The sequence below is a fragment of the Myxocyprinus asiaticus genome, chromosome 17, assembly GCF_019703515.2.
Source record: "Myxocyprinus asiaticus isolate MX2 ecotype Aquarium Trade chromosome 17, UBuf_Myxa_2, whole genome shotgun sequence".
NCBI classification, from domain to species: domain Eukaryota; kingdom Metazoa; phylum Chordata; class Actinopteri; order Cypriniformes; family Catostomidae; genus Myxocyprinus; species Myxocyprinus asiaticus.
In genome coordinates, this window is record NC_059360.1 from 38,783,867 (window position 1) to 38,811,342 (window position 27,476).

The 27,476-nt window shown below is 38.6% G+C and overlaps 1 protein-coding gene across 1 annotated transcript; it reads right to left on the minus strand.

Annotated features, from left to right (window-relative positions):
- Nucleotides 1–9,753: 9,753 nt before the first annotated feature.
- On the minus strand, nt 9,754–14,041 carry dio2 (iodothyronine deiodinase 2). Its single transcript, XM_051722063.1, has 2 exons — nt 13,509–14,041; nt 9,754–11,813 (listed from the first exon to the last, which is right to left on the minus strand). Exons 1-2 carry the CDS (start codon nt 13,725–13,727, stop codon nt 11,256–11,258), a joined length of 777 nt encoding a protein of 258 aa, XP_051578023.1. The 5' UTR covers nt 13,728–14,041; the 3' UTR covers nt 9,754–11,255.
- Between the last annotated feature and the right edge of the window lie 13,435 nt (nt 14,042–27,476).

The window sequence follows — 27,476 nt, forward strand, 5'->3', positions numbered from 1 at the left end:
GCCCTCCACATGACAAGAGCTGCGGAAAGCGTCACAGTGGGGCGATTTTACGGGTTTGCCACGTAAAAAAGCGGGAGGTGTGCACAATAAACATTGAAAACATATTTGGAAGAGAGAAAAAAAGCTTGCAGTTGCTTTGATAGCAGAAAGTAATAAAATGACTCGTTTATGTTTAGGTCTAAGTGTTTTCTTGTTGAATTTAAATTAGTTCAATAACTGGGGTCTCTGATATTCGTAAACGTTAAGGTAATATTTAATTAAAAGAAATTATGGGACATTCAATGTCTCTTCATAAATTTGGACAGTTTTTAAATATTTCTTGTTGCTTAGTACTCTCAAAGACATTATTGGTGAAGCAAAAACGTGTGTATATAACACTTTGGTGTAAAGTGGCGTCACTTCATAGACTTCAATGTATTCTGCAGTGCTGACGCGAGTCATGTGAAAGACGCTTAACGTGTATAAATATGTCACTTTTGCACATTAATCTTTTTGCACAAAAGTGACCGATTATGGTTTCAAAACGGCGAATTTCTCCGAAAGGTGAGGAGTTTGGATTCCTGAAATTATTTTATTTTTTCATGCATTTATTTATTTTGTGGAATTTGATCATTTTCCATGGCACACCTGAAAATCTTTCACTGCACAGTGGTTGGGAAACACTGTATTGGCGAATAGTTGCATGGCACAGGAACTATATAGAAATGCTAATACACACTAGCAGTCAGACAGCGCTCACCCTTACAGTCATAGCCCTCATTCAAATAGGGAGCAATGCCTTCCTGAGGTAATGACAGAAAAACAGCATCTGGAGTTATTCACATTAAGTAACGACAAACCTAGAAGTGGCATGTATTATAATGGGCTTGTGTGACCATTTTTACAGGTTTATTTAAATTCAGAGTTGTTAAAACATTGATAATGATCTGTTATCTCATTAATAAATAATACACTTATGAAAACTTACCATGGATTTAATGTAGTAATATTGTATTAACCATGACTAGTAACCACGACTGTAGTAACCATGTTTTTTTTTTTTTTTTTTTTTTTTTGGCAGTAACCAAGGTTGATACAGTTAACTATGGTTTTACTACAGCATTACTGTAGTATCCATACAGTAACTTGGTTTTTGTAATAGTAACCATATAATAATATCTGTGGTTAATTATTTAGTTTTATATGTGGCTTATACTTACAAATGTTTAGAGGGTAAACAAAGCAGCCAATTTAAGTTACTCATTTTATCCAAAGAATTCATAAAAATTCAATTTAAAAGAGGTATTGGTATTGGTATCAATATCGGCAATATTGGCCTAAAAGTACTTGGTATCGGATCGAAAAGAAAATTTGTGGTATCACCCATCCCTAACTCAAACCAATAACCCAACCATGATTTTAATAGGAAACTAACATTTGTATACCAAGAAAGAAAGAAAACATTGGGGTTTCGAACAAGGGACAAGGGAAGCTTATTACAGGTTATTGACATACATCAGTCATGTGTGTTGCATAAATAAATATGTAACGTTTCCTTTCTTAAAATAAAGTGTTGGATAGTAGGCTAGCTCAAATTTACATAAAGTCTCTTTAATGGGTTGTACAGTTGTTAAAAGGGATAGTTCACCCCAAAATGAAAAGTCACCCTCATGACATTCCAGATATGTATGACTTTCTTTCTTCTTCTGAAAACAAACTAAAATTTTTAGAAGAGTATCTCAGCTCTGTAGGTCCAAAAAGCATATAAAGGCAACATAAAATTAATGCATACGACAAATTTTTTTAAATCCATATCTTCAGAAGCGATATGATAGGTATATAATCTCACTGAGCACTTTATTAGGAACACCTGTACACCTACTTCATGCATTTATCTAATCAGCCAATCATGTGGCAGCAGTGCAGTGTATAAAATCATTCAGATAGAGGTCAGGAGCTTCAGTTTATGTTCACATCAACCATCAGAATAGGGACTGATCTCAGTGATTTCAACTGTGGCATGATTGTTGGTGCCAGACAGGCTGGTTTGAGTATTTCTGTAACTGCTGATTTCCTGGGATTTTCACGCACATCAGTCTCTAGCGTTAACTCAGAATGATGCCAAAAACAAAAAACATCCAGTGAGTGGCAGTTCTGCGGACGGAAACGTCTTGTTGATGAGAGAGGTCAACAGAGAATGGCCAGACTGGTTTGAGCTGACAGAAAGTCAACGGTAAATCAGATAACCACTCTGCACAATTGTAATGAGCAGAATACCATCTCAGAATGCACAACTCGTCGAACATTGAGGCGGATGGGCTACAACAGCAGAAGACCACTTCGGGCACTTTACTAGAACCATTGTGTTCCTAATAAAGTGCTCAGTGAGTGCATGCTTTGTATGCTTATGGACCTTCAAAGTTCTGGCCACCATTCTCTTGCATTGTATGGACCTACAGAGCTGAGATATTCTTTCAAAAATCTTTGTGTTCAGCATTTTTACTTTGGGTGAACTATCACTACTAAGTATTTTTGGGCCATTGCGCTGATGAGACATTAAAAAAATATCTTTCCAAGAAATGTCATAATCAAAAAACTCCAGTCAGCATGAGTTGTGGAAAATTAGATTTAGCTTTTTGATATCTTTATACAGTGCATGCCATTGAAGAGACTAGGGGTGCACCGATCGATCAGCCACCGATCGAAAAAGGACGATATTCTTCTTAAATCCGCAATCGGCCGATCGTGCCTAGAATCAGGGCCAGTCTTTTTTGCAGCATGTAGGGAATCACACATACACTGCTACTCTAATGAATGAGCACCTGCTCAGCCCTCAGGAGGGTGAGTTGTTGGCAGTTTTAACTTTCAGACATAATGTAATTCACATGAATATGCCGTTTTGTTTTTAAAAATGTGTACGAATTGCACGTGTATGAATATTAAATTGCCCATTTTCTAGAGTCATTACGGTAGTTATTCTGACTGGTTGCACAGTTAGCAGGAAGATGATAAAGAGGCTGCCAACGGGTATAAAAACGAATTAAACAACAAATAAACATGCAAATACAAATCTGAATGCATGTGATGTAGCACAAGTCGTGACAATCAGATGTTGTGTGGAGTGATAGAGACTTTTTGAGCGATCCTGAGCGCTTTTAGCTTTACTCTCTTTAACATGAGTGCTCTCGGTGTCAATCAAACATGCACACTCTCTAGGTGCTCTCAATATGTCATCATCAGTCACTCATTCCAGCGCTATTCTGTGAGGATCCCAATTTATATCAGATTCATGTTGGTCACAATACGACTAATAACAGATGTAACTGTTTAACCTTCAATAACAGCACAGCGTCTTCACGCATTTGCTTAAAGGTGCAGTATGTAACAATTTTCATGTAATATTCACCTTTTTTTGCCAATGTGTGAACAGCTTGTAACACAACTTAAAAAAATGAGCCCTTCCCGGACTTCCTAGATTGCATATTAAAGCCTGTAGACTGATTTTCATGCGAAGGGAACGGGTCAGTTTTGCCGGGAAAATCCAAAGGATGTGATGTTTTTGCATGCTCCCGAGAGCCTTCTACTGAATCCCGTCTGGCTAAGGGGGAATGTGATCATGGTCGAGCGAAAACTAGAGTGAACATCGGCAGGGCATTTGATTCCTGGAGAGAACTTCGTTCGGTTTTGGGACTCAAAACCGACCCTGAATTGGCGTTCTTCTCATTGGACAGGTAAGCTTACATAACTGCAAAGCATGTGAAATATAGTGCCTTAAGGATTGATCTGTGTAATTTTAGCTAACTTGATCTTGCCTGCTTACACTGTCGAATTGCAAGCTACCTTGCTTCGTAACTTTCAAATAATTTAAATGATCTTCTCTTTATACTAAAAGTCAGGTGTACAGGATAAATTTAAGCAAATATGCTGGTTTCTTGATCGTAGTACAACATATGACATAAAAAACACAATAGTGCAACAGTGCAGTGCAACAGTAAACTGTCTGGTATAGTTCGGTAGTATGTAGCTGTATGTGTGTATCAGTATGCTTTGTTAGCTGATAAGTAGTTTTAGTTTAGTCTCAAAGTTTGTAGTAAAACAATCATAACTGTGTAATTTTAATTATGCTTCGTCATCTGTCAGCATGATGCCGGTGGATGACGTTCAGTCTCTTTGTACGTTACGTCATTGTTTTGGCTGATGCTCGCTCGCGTCCCTATGGATTGTGTGCGTGAGCGTGAGCACGAGCAACAGATAGCTGGCTGCAGTTCACTTAACGGCCACAGGTGTCATTAATAACAAGGGTTTCTGAATCTTATATAATGCACCTTTAATAATTAGTGATTTTGTTACAAGACGCCAAAGCCAGTAAACAAATCCTAGATAAACTCAGCAAAAATAAACGTCATCTCACTTTCAACTGCTTTTATTTTCAGCAAACTTAACATATGTAAATATTTGTATGAACATAAAAAGATTCAACAACTAAGACATAAACTAAACAAGTTTCACAGACATGCGACTAACAGAAATGGAATAATGTGTCCCTGAACAAATGGTGGGGGGGGGGGTCAAAATCAAAAGTAACAGTCAGTATCTGGTGTGGCCACCAGCTGCATTAAGTACTGTAGTGCATCTCCTCCTCATGGACTGCACCAGATTTGCCAGTTCTTGCTGTGAGATGTTACCCCACTCTTCCACTAAGGCACTTGCAAATTCCCGGATATTTCTGGGGGGAATGGCTCTAGCCCTCACCCTCCGATCCAACAGGTCCCAGATGTGCTCAATGGGATTGAGATCCGGGCTCTTCACTGGCCATGGCAGAACACTGACATACCTGTCTTGCAGGAAATCATGCACAGAATGAGCTGTATGGCTGGTGGCATTGTCATGCTGGAGTGTCATGTCAGGATGACCCTGCAGGAAGGGTACCACATGAGGGAGGAGGATGTCTTCCCTGTAACGCATAGCGTTGAGATTGCCTGCAATGACAACAAGCTCAGTCCGATGATGCTGTGACACACAGACCCAGACCACGACGGACCCTCCACCTCCAAATCGATCCTGCTTCAGAGTAAAGGCCTTGGTGTAACGCTCATTCCTTCGACAATAAATGCGAGTCCAACCATCACCCCTGGTGAGACAAAACTGCGACTCGTCAGTGAAGAGGACTTTTTGCCAGTCCTGTCTGGTCCAGCGAAGGTGGGTTTGTGCCCATAGGCAACATTGTTGCAGGTGATGTCTGGTAAGAACCTACCTTACAACAGGCCTACAAGCCTTCAGTTCAGCCTCTCTCAGCATATTGCGGACAGTCTGACAGTAACTCGGCCAGTTGTTGTTGCCATCCTGTACCTGTCCCGCAGGTGTGATATTCAGATGTACCGATCCTGTGCAGGTGTTGTTTCACATGGTCTGCCACTGTGAGGACGATCAGCTGTCCTTCCTGTGTCCCTGTAGTGCTGCCTTAGGCATCTCACAGTACGGACATTGCAATTTATTGCCCTGGCCACATCCGCAGTCCTCATGCCTCCATGCAGCATGCTTAAGGCATGTTCACGCAGATGAGCAGGGACCCTGGGCATCTTTCTTTTGGTGTTTTTAAGAGTCAGTAGAAAGGTCTCTTTTGTGTCCTAAGTTTTTATAACTGTGACCTTAATTGCCTGACCGTCTATAAGCTGTTAATGTCTTAAAGACCGTTCTACAAGTGCATGTTCATTAATTGTTTATGGTTCATTGAACAAGCATGGAAAACATTGTTTAAACCCTTTACAATAAAGATCTGTAAAGTTATTTGGATTTTTACAAAATTATCTTTAAAATACAGTGTCCTGAAAAAGTGACGTTTCTTTTTTTGCTGAGTTTATTAATGATTTCTCACTGGAGCAGTTTTAGAGCTTGTAATGGATATATTTTTATTTTTGAAAGTATCTCTTCTGTGTGTAATGCTCTTGTGGTTTTTGGTTGCCAGTATGTCACAATGACCTTTTGATATTGACAGAACTATTTATAACTGTTTCCAGTACAAATAAATGTTAGCATTTCACAATTAATGTAATTTTTATGTAATTTTGGTGACATAATAAAAAGGTTCTTTAACATTAGTTAATGCATTAGGTATCATGAACAAACAATGAACGATATATTTTTACAGCATTTATTAATCATAATGTTAGTTAATAAAAATGCAATTGTTCATTGTTAGTTCATGTTAGTTCATAGTGCATTAATGTGCATTAACTTATACAACTTTTGATTTAAAAAATTATTTAGTATATGTTGTAACTAACATTAAGTTCATTAGTTCATGTTAATTACAGTAATGTTGTTAAATAATGTTAACACATGGAACCTTTTTGTAAAGTGTTACTGTAATTGTACTGTGTGTGGCATAAACATAAAACTGCAGCATATAACTTGCAAAAGTGTGGCAAAGGGCACTTTAAGAAAAAAATCGATATTGGTATCAGCTGATATTAGTGTTAAAAAATCGGCCTCATATTTCTTGATCGGTGCCACAGCATAACAGAAATAAGCCACAATACAACAAAATCAAGCCACAACACGACAAAATTAAGAAGATACAACACAAGAAAATTATAAAAACACTGTACTTATTTGTCCTTAAGTGCTCTGGCCAATACATGGTTGGGTTTCTACCAGAACTCTTAATGCACATAACTTCATCAACATTTGCAATGATGCTTAAATGATGTCACAGTACCTGCAGCTATACTTGCGTATCAGCAGCTCTTAAAAGATGTCCTGCATGAAAATTGGCTGTGTGCAGAATGTAGCCTCCGCTCAGATGCCGAAGCACTCAGGGGAAACGCTCAGTTCCTGTGTCAATGTTCTCTTGTGACGCATTGAACTCTTGTAGTGGCTTGCCGTGGGACAGCCTCATGATCTCTAATGCACTGAGTCAGACTACCATGCGACTTCAAATACAATGCTTACATTTTTTTAAATTTCTGTTAATTTCGCTGTGCTGCAACTTAATTTAGTTGTGCTGTGGCTTATTTCCTTTGTGCTGTGGCTTTATTTCGTTGTGTTCTTTAGTTCGTTATTTCCGGTTGTGTTTTCTGCTTTTATTTACTTGGCTAATTTGGTTGTGTTGTGCACTTCTCGGCTACCATACTTGCAGCATTACTGTTGCTTAAAAATTAAGAGTACTTTAAGAATATTTGAATATTAGGATAAAGAAAGGATCAGGCTCAGTTAGAAAATAAGAAGAAAAAACAATCCAGATAGTATAGCTTTAAACTACACACAAAATGTTTTCACTCTGGCTTGAAAGCTTACTGCATAATATTGAGATTTAGCTCTTCGCAAGCTGAATTCCATAAAACAATGGAGATCAAAAGGTTGAAGGTCGTGAGGAGAGGAAATCTGAATGTAAACAGCCAGAAGCCTAATCCTGCTAGGTTTAGTGGCTTTAGCTTGAGGAGTATGAGATGAAGAAACATTTTATACATCAGTAATGGTCTATGGACAGAAAATGTAAGCGATGAGAGAAAAAGGCGGGATAAGAAAAGAAAAAAAGAGCAGTTAAGAGAGAAATTTAGTTTGACAAGTGTGTCAGGCCAACATAAATATTAGGCTTCTGTAACATAGCTTTTGCTGCAAACAAGGAGTTCAGTCTTTGTTACTATGGAGGTGTATTGGCAAAACAAAATAACATTTGCAAAAGTGTGAATAACTGTTTTTCCTCTTATCATGAAAAACAAGAGATGCTTTTGTGCAACGGCTGGAAATACAGACTCCGTCCCAGGGCGAATGTCAGAATGTTGAAATGTTTTGTCAGAGTAATGAGCCGAGTTGGTCTCACTCCCGCAATAAACTCCGCTTAACCAGTGGTCTTGAGAGGAGTCCATTTGAGAAAATCCATTGCAATCTGTAGTCAATCTATTTAAAAACGCATCGTTTAGAGCTGTTCGTTTCATGACATCAGAATGCGTGAGAGAGCAAGGTGACCCAGTCCCTTTAGATGTTCCCCAGAGAAGATATAACGGGAAATACAGCGAGTCAGACTGGAATATTTCATTGCGTATTCTAAATCTAAATGGGTAATTTTTGTGAAAACTTAACCAGCAGGGCTTTCCCCCTCTGGCATAAGATCATAAGTGAAAATGCAACAGAGAACATTCAAATGGTTTCAGATAATCTGCTGGTGATTAATTAAACCTGGATGTTTGCGCACCAGAGAAGAGCCAGATATGACTAGACATTAAATATCGGAAGGTAGGACAGAATTGCTTTCTCATCATCACAGATGGTCCAGTCTGATTTACTCTTGGTAGAATATGATATAGTCAAATGCAGATTCATATGCATTCAAATGACCAATAGATAAGATTCTTTAAAGGTGCACTCAGTAACTTTTGTCTTTGTGTCATCTTGGACTTATCTGACACCTAGCGGCTTGGATGCAGCATCATTTAAAATCAGTATTTTTCCGTTTCAGATGCCATTGTAGAAATGTAGTATTCACAGTCAGCCATGATTACTTAAATCAATGAGTGAAAGTATCAAATAACAGGATGGTTACTGAGATTAAGCAAGTAGTATTTGGCTGGTTATGTGATTCTAACATGGCAGCCCCCATGTGCAACCCGCTCCATGTAGAATAAAGTGGTCATGATTTCCTACATATATTGCAAAAATTACACATTTAAGTTTCTCTTCAAAAGACTTTCGAAAATTTTCTTTGAAGGACTTAATTTGCTATGTCAAGTCAAAATCTCCTTTTTCCCATCAGATGTATACTTGCAGGAAAAAAGTGAATTAAATGTGAATAAAATGTTTGGCATCCCTTGGGTTGGCCTCCGAGCTGATTTACTGTATATATTGATATTATGCATATGCTCATTTTCCCGAGAGAATGGTCAGTTCACATCCAAACCAAATAGTCCGTTATAGAACTATGAACATAAGTGCCTTATCTTTGAACTGCAGATCCATACATTTAGATGCTTGCGTCAACATTTCGCTTGAATTTATACAGGCCGATTTGGCAAAGCACTGCTTTTAAAAGCCGTCATGTCCTGACCTCATCTGAATAAATGGGACCAGGTTTTCCCTCTTCAGTTTTGCATCCTTGTTATGCCCTATAAATGAGAACAGTTCTTCACACGCTGCTTAGAATTCTGTTCAGTACCTGTTTACCAGACGCATTCCTTAGAAGGCACACCATGGGACTCTTTCCTGGAGTGGGGCTTGTGTTTGGTGCTGTTGTGTGACTTTCTTTTCCGATGCCTCCATCTTTAGTGTTGGCACTCACCCTGCTTTATCGTGCTGCACGATGCTTTCCAAGAATGAGACAGTCTGTGAATAACGTCTCAGTGGTCCGAATGGACTAGTTCCGCTCGGATAAGCGATGCCCGGCCACAACAAGGGGTTCTGTTTCATGATGCTTCCCAGGGGCATGTTCTTCCCGAGACTTTCCTATTTAGTTATTGGCAGCCTCAAAGACGCAGAAGTTCAGCCAGAGACTTTTGCGTCACACGGTTTGATTTTGTGTTGCACATGTTCAGGCCCATCACTGTGCACATTACTGTGGACACATTTTTAAAGGAAAAAAAAAAAACATGCATGTACTCCATGACCCCTTACGGCTGCTGCGTTTTCAGTTATTATTATCAAGCACTCAAACAAAAGGTTTTCTCCATTACATATGGAGTTTTCCACTGAACTCCCTCTTTCCTCCCTTTTTCAATCCCATCACCCCTCATTGAAATTTCCCAGAATCGTGTCAAACACAAAAAAGGAAAGAACTCGTGGTGAGCAGCAGTTCAACTTTATTTTTTCTTTCCTTATTCTCATTCAAAGAAATAGGAACGGTTGTACTACATGAAAACAGCCATGTGAAACAAAACTCAAAGCCTTTAAGATTGCGAGTGATTGTTTCAGTATGTTAGCAGTCATGTTCATTTGGATCAGGACAGAGAGAGGTGTGGTCTGTCATCCAACCACAGACAGGACAGGGGACCATTTCATCTGTGATTTTCATGCGCACACCAACTCTGTATTGACCCAAATGAATGACTGCAGGTCTGTTAGAATCAGTTCAATCCAAACATTCTTAAAATATTTCTCTAACATTCAGGAGTAAAACACACATTAAACTTTTCATCAGCTTTCCTGTACACTGCAAAGTGTCTGAACTAAGCCCAGTGGCCATGATCAGGGGCACATTAGTGGACGGGCTTATACGAGCTGAAGCCATGGGGCCTACAGCTCCCATGGGGGCCGGCCTACAACTCACTTGGGGCACAGCGGTAGGAGCGCATTTAAACGCTGTCAGCAGGAGATGCAGTTGTTGACATGGTAACAGTGTGCAACCATTAAAGGCGTCCGTGTTGTACTTGTTCAATGCAAAGCAGTACCCCCCACCCCCCGCTCAACAACTTGAAGGGGGCCTCAGCGAACCAGCACGACAACCACACCCCCCTCCCCACCCCAGCGAGCCCATGGGCACAGAGGTACATTACAGAGCCCCGGCCATGATGTGAATATGTGTTTAACGCAAGGCCACCGATGCTTCTTAATGTGTCAATCCTAGCATCATTAAATTGCTCTTTGTTTGTTGTGTTATGTACAATATGGACCAAATGACTATCATTAAAGAATACTGTATTGCGATGTTTGCATTATCGACACATTACTGGTGCAAATGGACTGAACAGCATATCAGGATGTAAAAGCTGATGATACAGGTGCATGTAAAATGGACTATGAATGATTGTCAGTTTAAGAGAGAGGGGAATGGAAAGCAATACAAGCGCATAAACAGGCCACATATTAAAAATAACAAACATTGAATGTCAATAAAAATAAATTATTCTCTTTTCATATAAAAGCTGGGTACTTGTGCTTTCTCTTCTGTTCAGCAATTTGGTTTATCTTTATTAAGCAATATATGTTATGTCGCATAAAATATTGCACTCTTTACTTCTACATTAATCGCAAAGAAATGAGAAAGTTATTAATAGTGCATCTACAAATGGTTTTGCTGGCAATAATGTGTAATCTCAAAATTGAAGTGCAAACCACACGTCAGTACTTAAGTGTCTATATTCATTTCATTTTATTTTTAAAGAGGTTAGAAATGTCGACATCCACCCAGGACACCTGCTGATCATTTTAAGCAATTCAAGAAAATGGACTTGGAACCCAGCCCAAGTGTTTCCACCGGAGCCTCCTTTAAACAGTTTCTCTCCATTATACAAAAATAAATTCTTCTACCATTCACAGGCAAGGCTATTTGACCTCTTTTCGAGATATTATCGCTGCCCATAGCTCTTTTCGAGCCAATGCCGCACATCTTTAAGGTTGTAGAAAAAGGGACCCTTGCCCCCCAGGTAAGCGATTTTATTCTTCTGTACAATGCAGACCCTCTCGTAGGACACACCATAGGATACATTGGCATTATTGTCCATGCAATCGGCCACCAATTGGCACTGAGGGGGCAAGGAGAAATGCTCCAGAAGTTTGCGGGCAGCCAACATCCTCTCCTCTAGATTACGGTGCTTCCTCACTTCAAAGGAAAAGGGCTCCATGGGAGGAGCTGCCCAGCCATCGGAGGGGTGAGCCTCATCGATGTAGACGAGCAAGAAATCTGCCACATCCGAAAAGTCCTCCACCATCCGCCGGAACACCGGCAGCTGGCTTATAAAGGGGGGTCAAGTGGCCGAGCCAAAGTTGACCACTAGTGGGCGGTCAGGAGACTCGAAGTCCAGCAGGTGGCACTTGTCATGGGTCTTACCACTGATGCTCCATCGTCTGTTTATGCCAGGGACTTTGACCACCTTGGAGTTTGGAGCCGCCTCCCCCAGCTTCACCTGCACAGAACAGTGTCAAATCCACAAATTTACTGTCTGAGGTCATTGGGACCGCACTGAAAATGACTCATCATTCCCTGTGGCATTAAAGGATAGTTCACGCAAAAATGAAAATAAATTTACTCACCCTACTCATCTGTATGACAGGTTTGGAACTTGGGTGAGTAAATGACAGAATTTTCATTTTTTGGTGTAGCTACAGTATAGCTATTTTCCAGATAAAGCTATTATCGTGGTAGATACCAGCCACTTATAGGCAATGGCATGAGTTGAGGTGGTCTCATGAGTACACTAACTGTAGCTTAGTGGATTTAACAGCCTCTGTTGTTATGGAAACTCAAGTGATGTCACTAGTTTTCACTCTTGAGAAGTATAAAAAAGTTATTGTGAGCTTGGATATTGCTCTAAACCAATTACTTGTTTTGGGCTTGCACCTTTTAACACCATCTGTAAGACCTTAAAGAATTCTAATTTAAATCTAAATAATAACATGTAGACCACATGGTCTCTTTGTTCCTATGAAACACTTAGAAGTTGAGTTGTAGTATAAAGCAAGACACGTACGATAATGCCATTCTGTGACATTGCTCTAAGAGCATAAAAAGCATTGCATGACATTGCTAAACAGATGTGCAACGGGGGGCAGGAAACACGCATGCCAAAAACAACCCACTATGTCTTCATTGTTTGCTATTTTGCCACCAAACGATTGCCTCAGCCAAGACTTTTGAAATGTCAAATAATGACATAGTTAATGGTTGAAGATAATGAATGCCCATAAACTAGTATATTTTACCCCACTGGGTGATCTTTGATGGATTTTTCGGTTAAAAATTAACAGGAACGGGAATCCAGACATTTTATGAATTAAGGGCATTGACCAAAGAGGTCACTGACTGTCTGGATGGCAAAGTGCACACACCTTTAAAATGAATTACACTGAATAACTTCTGTAAAATGTGCAAATATATAATCAAAATATCACTTTGACAAAAGTTAGAGGATGCACACCATAAACAAAATAGGTAATGGCAAATTACTTTGGGTGACACTTTATACTAGAGTTTCCATGTCACACTTCTAATAATAATAATAATATATATATATATATATATATATATATATATATATATATATATATATATATATATATATATAATTATTATTATTATTGTTATTATTATAATTATGTATATTTAAATGTATGCATTTAAGAACTTATTAGAACTGTGACATGGAAATTTTGAAAATATTTTGATTATATATTTGCACATTTTACAAACGTTATTCAGTGTAATTCAATATATATATATATATATATATATATATATATATATATATATATATATATATATATATATATCTCAAGTAAGTACATTTATGTTAATGAACATCACTTTGGTGAACTTTTGTTGTTTAAAAATGCTTCATAATAATAATAATAAAATAAAAAAAGAAAAGAAAAGAAAAAGGTGCCTTCACTTGACTCATAGTGTTCATTAGTATTTTTTACTACTTTTAAGTTAAATCAGGTACAATTAGGCCTACATGCATATGTAATGTAAAGTGTGACATTGCACTATACTTAACATTATCAAAACATAGACAAATCAATTTGAAAACCTCTAAATCTCAGGCATACCCCATGTGGTGGTTAGATCCTAAAGTCTGAGGCAGCAGATTTGTCACCCTTACCTGTTTGTAGGCGTCCAGCAGAAAGCTGTTCCATATGGAGCGCACACCGGCTGTGGTTAACATGCGCTGCCACTCACCCGTCGAACCCGAGCAGCTCAGCAGTGACACCACACGCTTCACCAGCACTATAGAGTCGTAGAGCACGAAAAATAGGCAGTTGGAGAAGAAACCTGGCAAGATCTGCAAAGTTACCAGGAGGTCCACACTTAGCATGCCCATTTCTCCCAGATTTATGGCAGGTGGCTAACGCGCAAGTTTGGTCATTGAAGTTCACCTTTCCGACTCATCTTGGTCAGATACCATCTCCTCTGCTGTCCCCTCTCCTAGTAAACTTTCATCAACCTACAGAAAGAAGAGCCGACTTGAGGATGTGGGCGTGCACGCGCGGTGAACCCGAGTCTGTTCTTCTCAGAACATCAGTGAAGCGCGTTGGTGCCAAACTTCTGCCCTCCTTTCCGCTTTTACAATTAACTAAAGGCTATCCGTTGGGCAGGTTCCTGAATCGCACTGCGTCTTTTTATACCGTAAAACATTCAGGGCACTGAAATAAAGTCCGCGGGGCTTATCTCGTGGCGCGCGCATGACGTCATGCTGAGGGCTTTCTTTCCGCACAGTGCATGCAACAAAACGACGGAAAGTGACTCAGTGCTTTTATACGTCAGTTATTGATAGCAAAGGAGATTACTTTTCCCGTGAACAAATAGATATATAGATGCTTGCATGAATTTGCATGAAACCATATGTTTCCTTAAGCTGAAATAAAGGTGAATAAATGAAGATGTATGATATATTTTGTAAAGTGGTATAGCAAGGTGTAACAGACTAAAAATTCAACACCAGTTCATCTTCATTAACTGTAGATAAAACTCCATTTATCCCCCAGATTTCCATAAACAATGGCAGACATCCAACCAACTTATAATAAGCATAGAGAGAGAAGAAAGGAGAGAGGGTGACAGACAGACAGACAGACAGACAGATAGATAGATAGATAGATAGATAGATAGATAGATAGATAGATAGATAGATAGATAGAACAGCAGACAGATAGATAATGTGTTTAAATAGATCAAATGTGTTTTCATTTTTGTCTGTGAATTTAACTTTGGCATATAATGGATAAAGCCGATTGTTTGCCCCAACATTTCAAATTAAAGGCTGGATAAGTCAGGACAAGACCAGATATGTACCGTTAGTTATGATTAGATCATTGTAGATACAGCAGATAAGTGGATGCTTATCATTGCTGCGGTCGGAAAAGCATAAGTCTGAGCTTTGACGCACGACAATTAACGCAATACTCTTTCACCCATTGAAAGCGAGTTGAGTGCCATGGCCTTTCCCACAAATATTATTCCATTATGACTGACAACATGAACTCGTCCTTAACTGTGTTTGCTCTTGTTTATCACTACGGTTCCTAATATCCTGCCAAACTGGTTCAACTCCAAAAACCATAACATTTCTTTATGTCTAAAGATCGAGTTCATCTGGCGAAGTGGATCAAAGCTCTTGAATCTCAGGGTGGTTACCCTCAGCTTGACCAAGTGGAGGATAACCAAGAAATATGCGGCAAAGCGGCTACGGCAGCCCTGTCTCTTAACCCATTGACCCAGAAACTTCATCCAAGCCAATTAAGGTCAGCCACACAAGGATTCCTTTGTCCTATGGTCATTTGCATCTCAATCGCACATATCAATCTCGAACTGTATACACAGTGTTTACATGAGAGACTGCATTTAGTCGTTTTCACCTTAGATCTTTGTCCAAAAGAAAACTTAGAGGATAGCAGGGTATTGGTGAAATTATGAAAATCTGTTTATCTTATACATCAGTGATTCCCAGAAGAATAGCGCTGTAACAATAGCAGGATTGATGAGTAGGGTGGAGATTATTGCTCTCTCTTTCAGCCTAGTTGCATGACACGCACTTGGTGGGTCCCCCTGACTTGACATTCAACTTACAGACTTGCATGCAATGGGTCGATGGGTTCGTCTTTACTCACACACCAAGCTTGCTCTTGTTTGGGTGTCCGGTCTATAGCGTCTGGTGATCTAGTCCAACATCGTTCTTCTACAGAACTCTATAGCCTTCCTGGAAGTGTTGCAATTATGTTTTTCAGCCCAATCTAATTCATGGGGTACGACAGAGTGTTGTTTTTGGATATAAAGTCCTCAAAGAGCTTAAGGCAACAGGACATTACAAAAATATGCAGAGCCATAAAGTCTATAATATGCTATGCAGTTTATGTTTACATGGACATAAATATGTATATTGGCAAAAGTTGCCAGAAGATTCTTGCCAGACCGAATAATCGTTCACTTTTTGAAGGTTATTTTCAGACAGCATTTTTTTATTTATTCCGCAAATAAATTATTTCTTTTTTTAAGCCCCTTTTGTAGAGCTTTTATAATTGTTACAATGTTTCAAAGTATTTCAGATTGGAATAGTTTACATTCCACACCATAAACAAGATGCTTCCTTGCAATTTCTTTCAAGTATTCCAAGGTATGTATTGACTTTAGGGTACTGGCAAAAAAAAAAAAAAAAACCTTGCCAATAGACTATATTCTTATGCATCACAGTGTAAATCACTCAGAGCTTCTCATGTCTGACAGCCCAATGCAGTCCAACTTGTTGTCAGCTGTTATGACAAGAACAACATACTGTAAATTAAATGTTTGCAAAAGGGAAATTTGCTGTTAAAATGCATACTTCTTCAGCTGTTGGTGTTCTATTTTTTGAAGTTCATTCCTGGACAATTCATAATAACATTTAAGAATTAAAATTGATTAAATTCTACTGATAAGACCCGTGCAAATTCTAATTTGATTCAAATGACCCTTAATGATTGCTCGATAAGACTGATTTACCATTAGTCATTGATGATGACATACTGTATAGTTGTAATATTAAACAAAGGTGTGGCTGCATTCTTTAGGATTGCCAAAACCATAACAAACTATACAACTCCACAATATCCAGAAACAGACCTCTGTGTATCATTGCATTAAACAAACCTCTTTAATTTAGAATGATAGCTATATAGGGTGGGATTGAGCCTACTGATAGTGCTGAAATACCTTGAGCAAAGTTGAATGCTGAATAACTAGTACCGCACGTAGAATCTGCTTAGAAACGTCATATAAACTATTAAAAGACCTCTTTTATTTGGTGGCAACCATGAAACAGGCCCATGCTATGACCTCAGCCGAGTGCTAGTTGGCTACATCGTCATTCGATTTAGTCATTCAATGAGTCAGGGTGGATTGAATGTTTGTTTTATTGTTGTGGCATGGAATTGTAAACTGTCTCATCTGTTTTATGTGTTCCTCACAAATATGTACTTCCATCTGCGCACTGTGTACAAGCAGGAATTAAGCCAACAGACAATGAGCTTTAGAATGCAAACTTGGCTCACGACATCTTTATCCACAATATAACAGGAATGTAGCCAAAAATTCACTTACTTCTTCTGCATCGAGTGTAAAATAGGAGATGGTGGCCCATTGTAAATGCACTCTGTGGTCCACTTCAAAACATCATAGATGTTTAAGCATTCTCATAAAATGCATCCAGAAAGTGTGCCACTTGGTTAAGGCTGCATTAAATGTAAGGATGTTTAATATACACAGACAGTTTACTGTGGGCATTTGAACAAATTTTCCAGTCATTTTAAGTCTGATTTGTTGGTGTTTTTCCACAGCAACCACTTAAACTTATTCAGTCTTCCAGAGCTATACAAGTATTTGGACACTTAAAGGGATAGTTCACTTAAAAATTAAAATCATTGTCCTCCATCTCAAACTTGTTTGACTTTCTTCTGCAGAACACAAAGGTATTTTGGATAATAAATTAGTTGTTTTTGTCCATACAATGCAAGTCAAAGGGGTCTAAAGCTTTCAAGATGCAAAAAAAGGATATAAAGGCAGCATAAAAGAACCCATTTCCAGTTCCCCTTAAAGGAATAGTTCACTCAAAAATGAAAAATCTCTCATCATTTACTCACCCTCATGCCATCCCAGATGTGTATGACTTTCTTTCTTCTTCTGAACACAAATTAAGATTTTTATAAGAATATCTCAGCTTTGTAGGTCTTCACAATGCAAGTGAATGGGTGCCACAATTTTGATGCTCCAAAAAGCACATAAAGGTAGCGTAAAAGTAATCCATATGACTCTAGTGGTTAAATCCATATCTTCAGAAGTGATATGGTAGGTGTGGGTGAGAAACAGATCGATATTTTTGCTATAAATTCTTCTCCCTGCCCAGTAGGGGGCGTATGCATGAAGAATGTGAATAACCAAAAACACAAAGGAAGAATGTGAAAGTTAAAGTGGAGATTGGCTGAGCAGGAAGGAGATTTTATAGCATAAATGGACTTAAATATTGATCTGTTTCTCACCCACACCTATCATATCGCTTCTGAAGACATTGATTTAACCACTGGAGTCATATGGATTACTTTTATGCTGATTTATGTGATTTTTGGCACCTATTCACTTGAATTGTATGGACCAAAAGAGCTGAAATATTCTTCTAAAATTCTTAATTTATTTTCTGCTGAAGAAAGAAAGTCATACACATCCAATATGGCATAAGGGTGAGTAAATGATGAGAGAATTTTCATTTTTGGTTGAACTATTCCTTTAAAGTTCACATCACAATGGACATGTTTTGCCAAGTTTGACCACCAGAAAGTGTCCAAATAATTGTCTTCATTGTGAATGGTGTATATTTTATCATATGAAACATTTTAATTTAGTGACTTGTTCAACCAATTTTATTACATTTATTAAATGTTAATAATCACACAAAACAGGGCAGAATGAAAACAGTGTTTATTAAATTATGTACAGTATATAAATAATAATATACACTTCTTGTGATATATTACCTGTTCAGTTGCTGTGCCTAAGTCCAAACAAGCTACATTTAGCATTTTCTGATACTGTTAGTCAAAGGGAGAAGTTAAAGCTTGGCTCCACCTTTTATACCACTCCAACAGGAAATTGGACTTTTGTTATTTAATACTTTGCTTCCTTTGGTCTTTGGTAGAACCAGGTCTATTAAATTATCCTTGTTTAAAGCAGAGGTTGGTTGTTTTTTGTTGTTGTTTTTGTTAATTTGGTTACAGTTTATGAGTTTATGTTTAGAGGCTTAGCTTATTTTTGAAAGTTTTCTCATTTATTTTTTAGGACATTATTTTTTGCCTAAATTTACAATGCAGGGATTAGACCTAAAAGTTTATGCATGCCCAGCTGTGACAGCAACATGCAATCGTGCAATCAGTTGCATTGCTTGGTTGCTTCATCAAATGATGGCAAATGTATGTGCCTGAAAAATGACTAATTTAGAGATGAGAGTCATTTTAATGCATTTTAGGTTTAATCAAATTAAAGGGATAATTCACCCAAAAATGAAAATTCTTTCATTTATTTAGCCTCATGCCATCCCAGATGTGTATGAATTTCTTTCTTTTGCAGAATATAAACGAACATTTTTAGAAGAATATCTCAGCTCTGTAGGTCCATACAATGCTAATGAATGTTGGCCAGAACTTTGAAAATCCAAAATGCACATAAGGCAGCATAAAAGTAATCCACATGACTCCTATGGTTAAATCTATATTTTCAGAAGCGATATGTTAGTTGTGGGTTTAAAAAAAGATAAATTATATATAACAGATATATAATGATGTCATCCAGATAGGCAGCGGCGTACGCAGAGTGCGGTCTGAGGACTCGGCCCATAAGGTGCTGAAACGTAGCCAGGCCCCAAACAAACCGAATGGAAGAGTCACGAATTGGTGTAAGCCAATGGTGTGGAGAATGCCATTTTCTCACTGGACATTGGTGTTAAGGGGATCTGCCAATATCCCTTTGTCAAATCCAGTGTCGAATAAAAACGAGCCGCGCCCAGCCGATCGAGCAGTTCGTCAATACGAGGCACTGGATACACATAAAATTAAGACTCCGTGCTGATCTTTCTATAATCCACACAGAACCGGACCAAGCAATCTCTTTTTGGAACCAGCACCTCCGGGCTGACCCAGTCACTGTGGGATTCTTCTATTACCCCCATATCAAGTATGGCCTTTTATTCTTCCCGAACCACCTTTTTGTTTGTGTTCGGGTAAACGGTAGGGATGACTGCACACCACTACCCCTGGGTTTGTTTCGATATGGTGTTCTATAAGGTTCGTACGACCGGAAAGAGGCGAGAACATGATGGAGAATTATCTTTGCAACCGTGCCACATCCGTGTCATGCGACGGTGAGAGGTGGTCTCCGCAAGTGACCGTGGAGCCTCGATTGGCTTTTACATTCACCTCCGGCCCAAGCTCCTCCCTCTCCGGAACCACCATCGCCAAAGACACAGTGTCCTGCATCCCTTGATACAACCAATCATTTATAATAAAAAAATATGGATATGAGAGTGCGATGCCTGGTTGAAGACGTTGACCATCAATCACTTTCACTTGGTCGAAGGCATGCCTAAGGGTCTCATCTCATGTCTGCTCCAGAGGGAAATCCCCGGCAGGGAATCCTCTAAGGACTGGGGAAGCCGTGACTTCCCCCTCCCTTACGTCACCCTGATGCGGAGCTGAGGTAGAGAGCCCTGGCTCCGCCTCCCCAGCCAGCACATCACAAATCCCACACCGAGACGCTTTGTTGCAGGACCCACCTGCACAAATTTCCCTTAATAATGTGATAAACACTGGCCAATGGGTGTTGTTCTGGTGTACGCCCGACCCACTGAAGGATGGCCTTCTTCAGGTCCTCATAGGCCAAGCGAGTTTCCGCTGGAAGCTGATCAGCCGCGAGTTGTGACTCCCCAGAGAGCAGCCCATTGAGACTTCGGCCAGCTGGAGGCAGTAGCTGCTTGTTCAAATAGCCAGATGAATGCCTCCGTCTCATCCTGGGGTCCCATCTTCATCAACTGCAGATAAGACACAGTCGCTGCCTCCGGGTCTGCAGCTGAAGATCAATCCTGGGCCACCACGCTCCACCACGCCTGCCGGTCCTCCACTTGGGCCCGGAGGAGTTCCTGGAATTGCTGTTCCTGAGCCAGGAGGGCTTGGTGGTGAGTTTTTTGAATCTCTGCAAGGGCACGGATGACTTCATCCAATGGGGAGGACTCCATGGTGACACTCTTCCTCTTTTTATTCCCAGGATTCGGCACCAGTGTAAAGGAATTGGGTTCTTGGGGTGGGAAAGGAGGAATCGGGAACATTGAACATTTCTATTAAAAAAACAAACAAAAAAACACTCTATTTGCAACACTCTCATGCCACACAGGCTCAGTGGGTGTGTGTGCGAGTCTCTCTCTCTCTCTCCTCTACTGGCGTCTGGCTCGCTTTTAACTCCGTCACCACTCTCACTGCAATGACAAACAGCTGTTAGAGACAATCATTGACAGGTGATGATCCTTACTGTTCTCATCTCCCGATCTCGCTCTCCATTCACAAGCCGGTGCTCGACCATGCCCCTGCTACCACAGTGTTATTTTTATTTATTTTATTAGATTACTCATTATTTCAATGTGTAATCTGTATAACACAAACACTGTAATGTAAAGTGGTACCATTTCATGTCATATAATGTATGATCTAAGATGTTTCTAAGTATTTGGATGTTTAAGCCATACTTAATGTATTAATGTGTTGCATTAGATAGACTAGCACAGACACACTTTCCAAGCCAAATATTTAACAAAAGAAGTTTGTTAGGTTTAAATGATAAAACAATACATAGTTAAAAAATAAAGATGAGCATTTAGACACTTACTGGTTATCAGCTGGTTATTACTGTCAAACTATACCTGTAGTTACTCTACTAGGACACTTGTGTGAACTGAAGGGGAATCCTCTAAAAATTACCTTGTAACCACATATTTACAAGTAGTTGCCAAAACAATGTCTTGCATCTTTTGTTTGCAGATGCCATTTGCTTTGGTATTCTGTAATTTAATGCAATGAAATTCATACATTTTAAGTGTGGCATAGGTGTCAACACTTTTTGGGTCCACTATATGTATGCAGACATGAATAATGCTCATCGTTTTTATATTCATCACAGAGATAATCAATACTTTTCAAAGACCCATGCCTTTTTGTAAATCACTAAGCGCATCTGTCAAATTAGTAATTAATATGAACAGTACAAGTAACAAAATAGGAAGTTGAGAAAATAAGAAAATGAGACTGAAAGTTCTTTCAGTTATTTCCAATAATTAAATAACAGTTTATTTTCAATTCCAATAATAAACAGCAGTTTGTCTACAGGGCATCATTTAGCTTGATAATAAACAAAAGTATGCGCAGAAGGAATTGTTTAGCTCCATTATTTACAACAGTCTGTGCAGAATGCCCCATTCAATCGTCAGTTATTCAATAAGACCTCCAAGGAAACCCTGAAAAAAGTACTTCTCCAAACATCACCACCCACATGACCCTCAAGCCTTTAGTAGCAATCAGTCATTATACTGTAGCTTAACATGAATGACATCTGCAGGAGAAACAGTATGTCAGAAGTTCAAAACCCCCAGTACAGGACTGTTTGTTAAGTTGGAGAAAGGAAAATGGAGACATTTTTAATAGTCAAGGAATTAGGTGCCACATTCATCCTTTTCCTTGAGTGTTAAAAGTGCTCTCTCAGCAGTGGACAGTTAAGGACCTTGGCATGCCACAAAGCCCAATGTGTCTTCATTCTTCCAAACGAGCAGTGGTGATTTCTCAGGGCCAGCAAAGCCTTCTCTGCTGGCATAACATGCCTAATAAATAAATATTTTTTCATCCTTTCATTCTCATTGACCTTTTTGCCTATGTATTTTCAAGCGCTTTCCACTCCTAATTCATCTACAAACGAATAGCAAAAAACAAAAAGTTTATCCAATCAGAATTTATTCCTCAATGCTTACAAGCAAAGTGTAACAACTGTTTCACAAATCGCATGCCCGAAGCCATGCTCCTTAGCCAAAGCAGCGCTTGAGTCTGAGCTCCATCCCATCAGGCCTTCAGAATTTCCACAGAATCCCTCAACACTGCAGTGAATAGGAATCTAAGATCAGATTGTCTGATTCATCAGCCAATCAGGTTGATTTATTTGTTCTTGGTGGGTGTGGTCTTTAGGATATGTCCCAGTCCAGGCCTTCTAGCTGGCACTGAGTGACGCAATCACGCTTTAAGTGATGTAATTTGAAAGTGAAGAACGCGAGATGCTGACGAGTCGGCTGTCATCACTGCTGTTATTGCCGCTGAGAAAGTGATCCTTATGGATTTAAAAACCTGAAATGTTCTGCATGATCGTGCAATTGATTAATTAAACAGGAAAGGAGGGCTGATTTTCACTTCAAGCAAATTGGTAAGTGCTTTTTGCATTGTTATAGCAACATCAGGAGTTTTCTAAGTGTAAATTAGGCTGCTTGTGCATTCAGTGTCGGATCAAGTTTTGAAAAGTATCTGTGTACCCTGACGAAACAAAATTTATTGCAAGCAAAATTTAAATCGCAAATATTATTAGACAGATTTTTCTTGGTATTAGACCTCCTTGGTTCTGGCTTTCGTGCGTGGATGTGTTTTTAAAATGTCAGCTGGCATTATTAGTTGACTGCCACGTAATGTATGATAGGCATACAGTGTCTTATTCATTGTGAAACTGTGTTTTCTTAATGGCATGAATCGCACTGAAAGCCTAGACTTAAAATTTCACGGGCCAGGGCTGCAAACGAGAGACCTCTTGCAAATTTCCTCGAAATGTTGGTGAGGAGGTTCGCTATGCTCATTGTTTTTTTGTTTTGTTTGTCTTGAGTACTTCAAGAGTTATTATTTGCAATGCAGTCTGAGTAAACACAGCAGTCTGCAGATGAGGTTGGCAAGATTTCCAATTTGACGTCTAAAACTTGCTTTTCTGAGTACAAGTTTGGTAAGCAATTAAGTTGTAATTGGGGGATGATTGAAATTCTGCATTTGATCTTTGTGAAGGACAGACTCTAAACAAATAAAAAAGATTAATATGCTTGAAAAAAGAAATACATTTTGAAACTGGGAAAAGGACTAATCTCAAAATCCGGTCGTGCAAAAGTTATAAACACATCCAGGATTTCATGGCAAACCACAGCCAAGATTTATAACATTGTGGAAATTACCATCAATGGGGTCAATTTATGTCTTTTCAGGGCGCAATTGTTTGAGGTTCACCTTCCAACCCAATTTGGCACCCTTAGCATAGTTTGCTAACTTTAAGCTAAATGTCTTAAAGATGTTTTAAACAAAGGACAAATGTCATTATTTACTTGTGATATGCAAATCTATAATAAAGTGATAAATAACGACAGTACTTTATCTGTGTATGTCTGATGCCACATATAACAGCAAGTGTATTGTTGCTGGCAACATGATCATGCAGGAAACAGGCATGTTTTTTCTAATTGTTATGCCTCCAGATTCTGCCCCGCTGTGCCGAATTTCTGACAAACACCACTATTCGCCGCAATCTAACTTTTGTGGTTACCTAAATGTTGTTTGAAACAATAAAAGAAAAATACATACTTTTAAGACACCTCCTAACCTTTTATTTTGACTTTCTTTTGGAGGGAAGTCTTAATTAGGGGTTCAGATGCAAACCTACTCCTATAATTTGCACCTGATTAGTAATACTACATTAGATTTACTGGTAACACTTTACAATAAGGTTCCATTTGTGAACATTAGTTAACAACATTAGTTAAAATTACCTAACAATGAACAATACTTTTACAGCATTTATTAATCTTGCTTTATGTTAATTTTAACATATAGTAGTACTTTTTTTAAATCAAAAGTTGTATACGTTAACATTAGTTAATGCACTATGAACTAACATGAACTAACATTAACAAATGTATTTTTATTAACTTACATTAACAAAGATTAATAAATGCTGTAAAAAATATATTTTTCATTGTTAGTTCATGATACCCAATGCATTAACTAATGTTAACGAATGGAACCTTATTGTAAGTGTTAAGCGTTACCAATTTGCTAGTTTTATACTAGAGTCTGTGTCCTTATTGTACATACCGTTGCTAAGGGTCCATTCAACTGGAAAGGTGTCTTAGGGTCATGAGATCTTAGAAACGTAAGCAATAACTTTTACATGTTGGTCACTTGACCTGTGATGAAGGCCACTAATTGATTCTACTGTAGGGAGCCATTCAACCAGCAGCTGCCCACAGGATAGTCAATATAATCAACCAATGTAATTATTCATTAAACTTAAAGGTCAGTGACGTAAAGAAAAACACAAGTTTTGTGCCACCCAACCGTACTTGCCTGATTTTATCTATGGCTTTATGCACCCCTAGTATATTAGCTGTATTAGTACTTAAGGTAATTGTATCATTATTCAAAAGTCAGAAACAACAGGATGGAGGATAATTGGATTAATACTGGGAATCTCCATAATCTCTGTGGCCCTTTATGATGTAAATTAATCAGGGAAATAGATTTATTTTCCTAAACACAACTTCAAAGAGATTACTAACAATGGCTCTACTACTTTTTGTATGCATGTCCTCTTGTGCTTACTAAATCATTTCTGCCTTATTTTTCTAGATTTCTCTTAGGAAATTACCATATAGTGAGTAGGACCAATGATTGTTTGGTTTAGATTTTTCTTTATATTGTGTTACTTAATTTTGTTTGTTTTTTTCTCTTAATCTTGTGTGACCCCACGTTCACATGCGTGTACATTGTATTTTGGCTTCCCTATATGCAAAGCATCATTTAATTTTATTTAAACAGACTGATCTCAGTTCAGGAGACTGTGGTGTCAGTAAAGGGTTAAACTTTTGACGGACAAAGTCATGTGACAAAACAACATGACACAGATCACAGTGGAGTTTGTCTTTGGGAGATACACCAACAAAACTACATCTGGTAAGAAACCTAGTAAAGTTTTTACATTGAAACCTGTTTGAGTCAAAAGATTAGTCTCTAGTTTCATCCAATATGCCATTTTTAAAATTTGAGCAATTTATCGCAAAACACCACACTGCTAAACACAATGTACACTAATGTGTACAATAGCACAATGTTTTCATTAGAAATCCTATATTTACTGTGCATTTTCACATTGAGAAAAAAATGCCTTTCAGAGGCTTTTTATGGAGTTGGGATGAAAATACAGTGCATTTTGAACTGGTCTGAGACCAGTGTAGACAGATAGCACACTGGAGGTTAAGTCATTCACTAAATAGGGAGCAAGGGAGAAAGGTATATTCCTATAGGTTTCCTATGAAACCAAAAGCATTCAATCCAAACTTCCTATCAAAAGTTCAGTTTCAGGCTGCATATGATGTTTGAACCACTCAAGATGGTTGGCAGATATGGGACAATGGTAATCAGTACTTAGAATCATAAGTATTTTTTTAACAAGGTTGGCAATGATTGGACAATGCTGGCCATTACTTATATCAGAATGAATTATGCTATTTTCTAAAATGCTTCAGCACTGGCTATCACTTGTTTGTTTGACAGTGCAAAGAGAGAACATTGAGATTTTGTTTCCACAGTAGAAAAAAACATTGTAACAAAAGTAAAATCAACTCAAATAATTTTAATTTGTATAGTTTTTTATTTGTGCTTTTCCCAATACACATTGTTCCAAAGCAGCTTTCCAGAAAATCAGCTTTTATGTCTGTAATGTCTCAAAAACATGAATAACCAACTCTCCTGGAAACATAATAAAACAATTTGATAAAAAAAAAATCTGACTTGGAATTATTTAAAATTTCATAATTTAGCCCCACTGTCAACATATGTGGGCATCAAGTTTTAGGAAAGCTATTTGCTCTAGAAATTATTATTATTATTATTATTATTGTTATTATTATTATTATTATTATTATAGAATTTTTATTAGGTGCTACTAGTTACAAATCAAAAAGGGAAATGGAAAATGCACACAGCAGTCATGCTCGGGTCTCGGGAGGTTAAACCATATGTCTTTAAACAAAAAACTATGAACTATGTGTCATTAAAAGACTTCGTGATTGTTCACCCAGTTCCTGCTTCCTCCTTTACAATAAGTAAGAGACCTTTTGCTACAGTGGTGCCGAAACCCAGGAGTTAGAGGAAGTGCGCTGTCAGAGAGCCCTCGCAGCTGACAGAGGATCACGACACTGAGGAAGTGATCGATTCAGTAGCGCTGGAGCAGTGTGTCAGCTGGCGGCCGAGAGGGACCGGATAGCTCCCCAACCTGAATCAGGCGATGGTGGTATGTGTCGAGGTGGAGGGCGTGGCCGGGCCGTGAAGATGGATGCCTGGCGGTGAATTATCACAATCAGCTGAGAGAGGGATAAAGAGGAGCCGGAGATGCCAGTTCAAGAGAGAGAGAGAGTTGCACACAGCTCGCTGACGTGTGCATTCTGCATTGGGGCAGGAAGGTCAACAGTGAGAGCATCACACGGAGATGTGTGTGTGTGTGTGTGCTGCCGTTATTGTGCTGAAAAGCACTTATTATGTTGTGTTTGTGTTTAATTTAAGTCTTTTGTGAACCGTTCACCCGGCCCCCATTTCCTCCTTCTTTGGGAAGTCAGAGATCTACCACAATATACTTTCAAAATATAATTTTAAATGTACAAACCAGCTAACAAGGTAATCTCCAAAAATAGCAAAAAACGAATTGCTCTTTTTTCTAAATTAATTGTTTTTAATTTAATTCAATATTTTTATTTATTTTTAGTTAAATGAGAGATAATGTCTTACTAGTGATACTGAATCCTTTACTAATAATGTTTAGGTGCTGTCCAATATTACACTTCTTATCTGGACCACATTTATGCACATGTGAGAAATATTGCATGGGACAGATGATTACAATTACCACTTCCTGATTAAAATAAAAGTCACTATCTTGAGGAAGCGATTAATTTCAGTGGAAAGTTTGGCAGGTGTGGGAATGTTGCTGCAGATGTTTTGCCAGT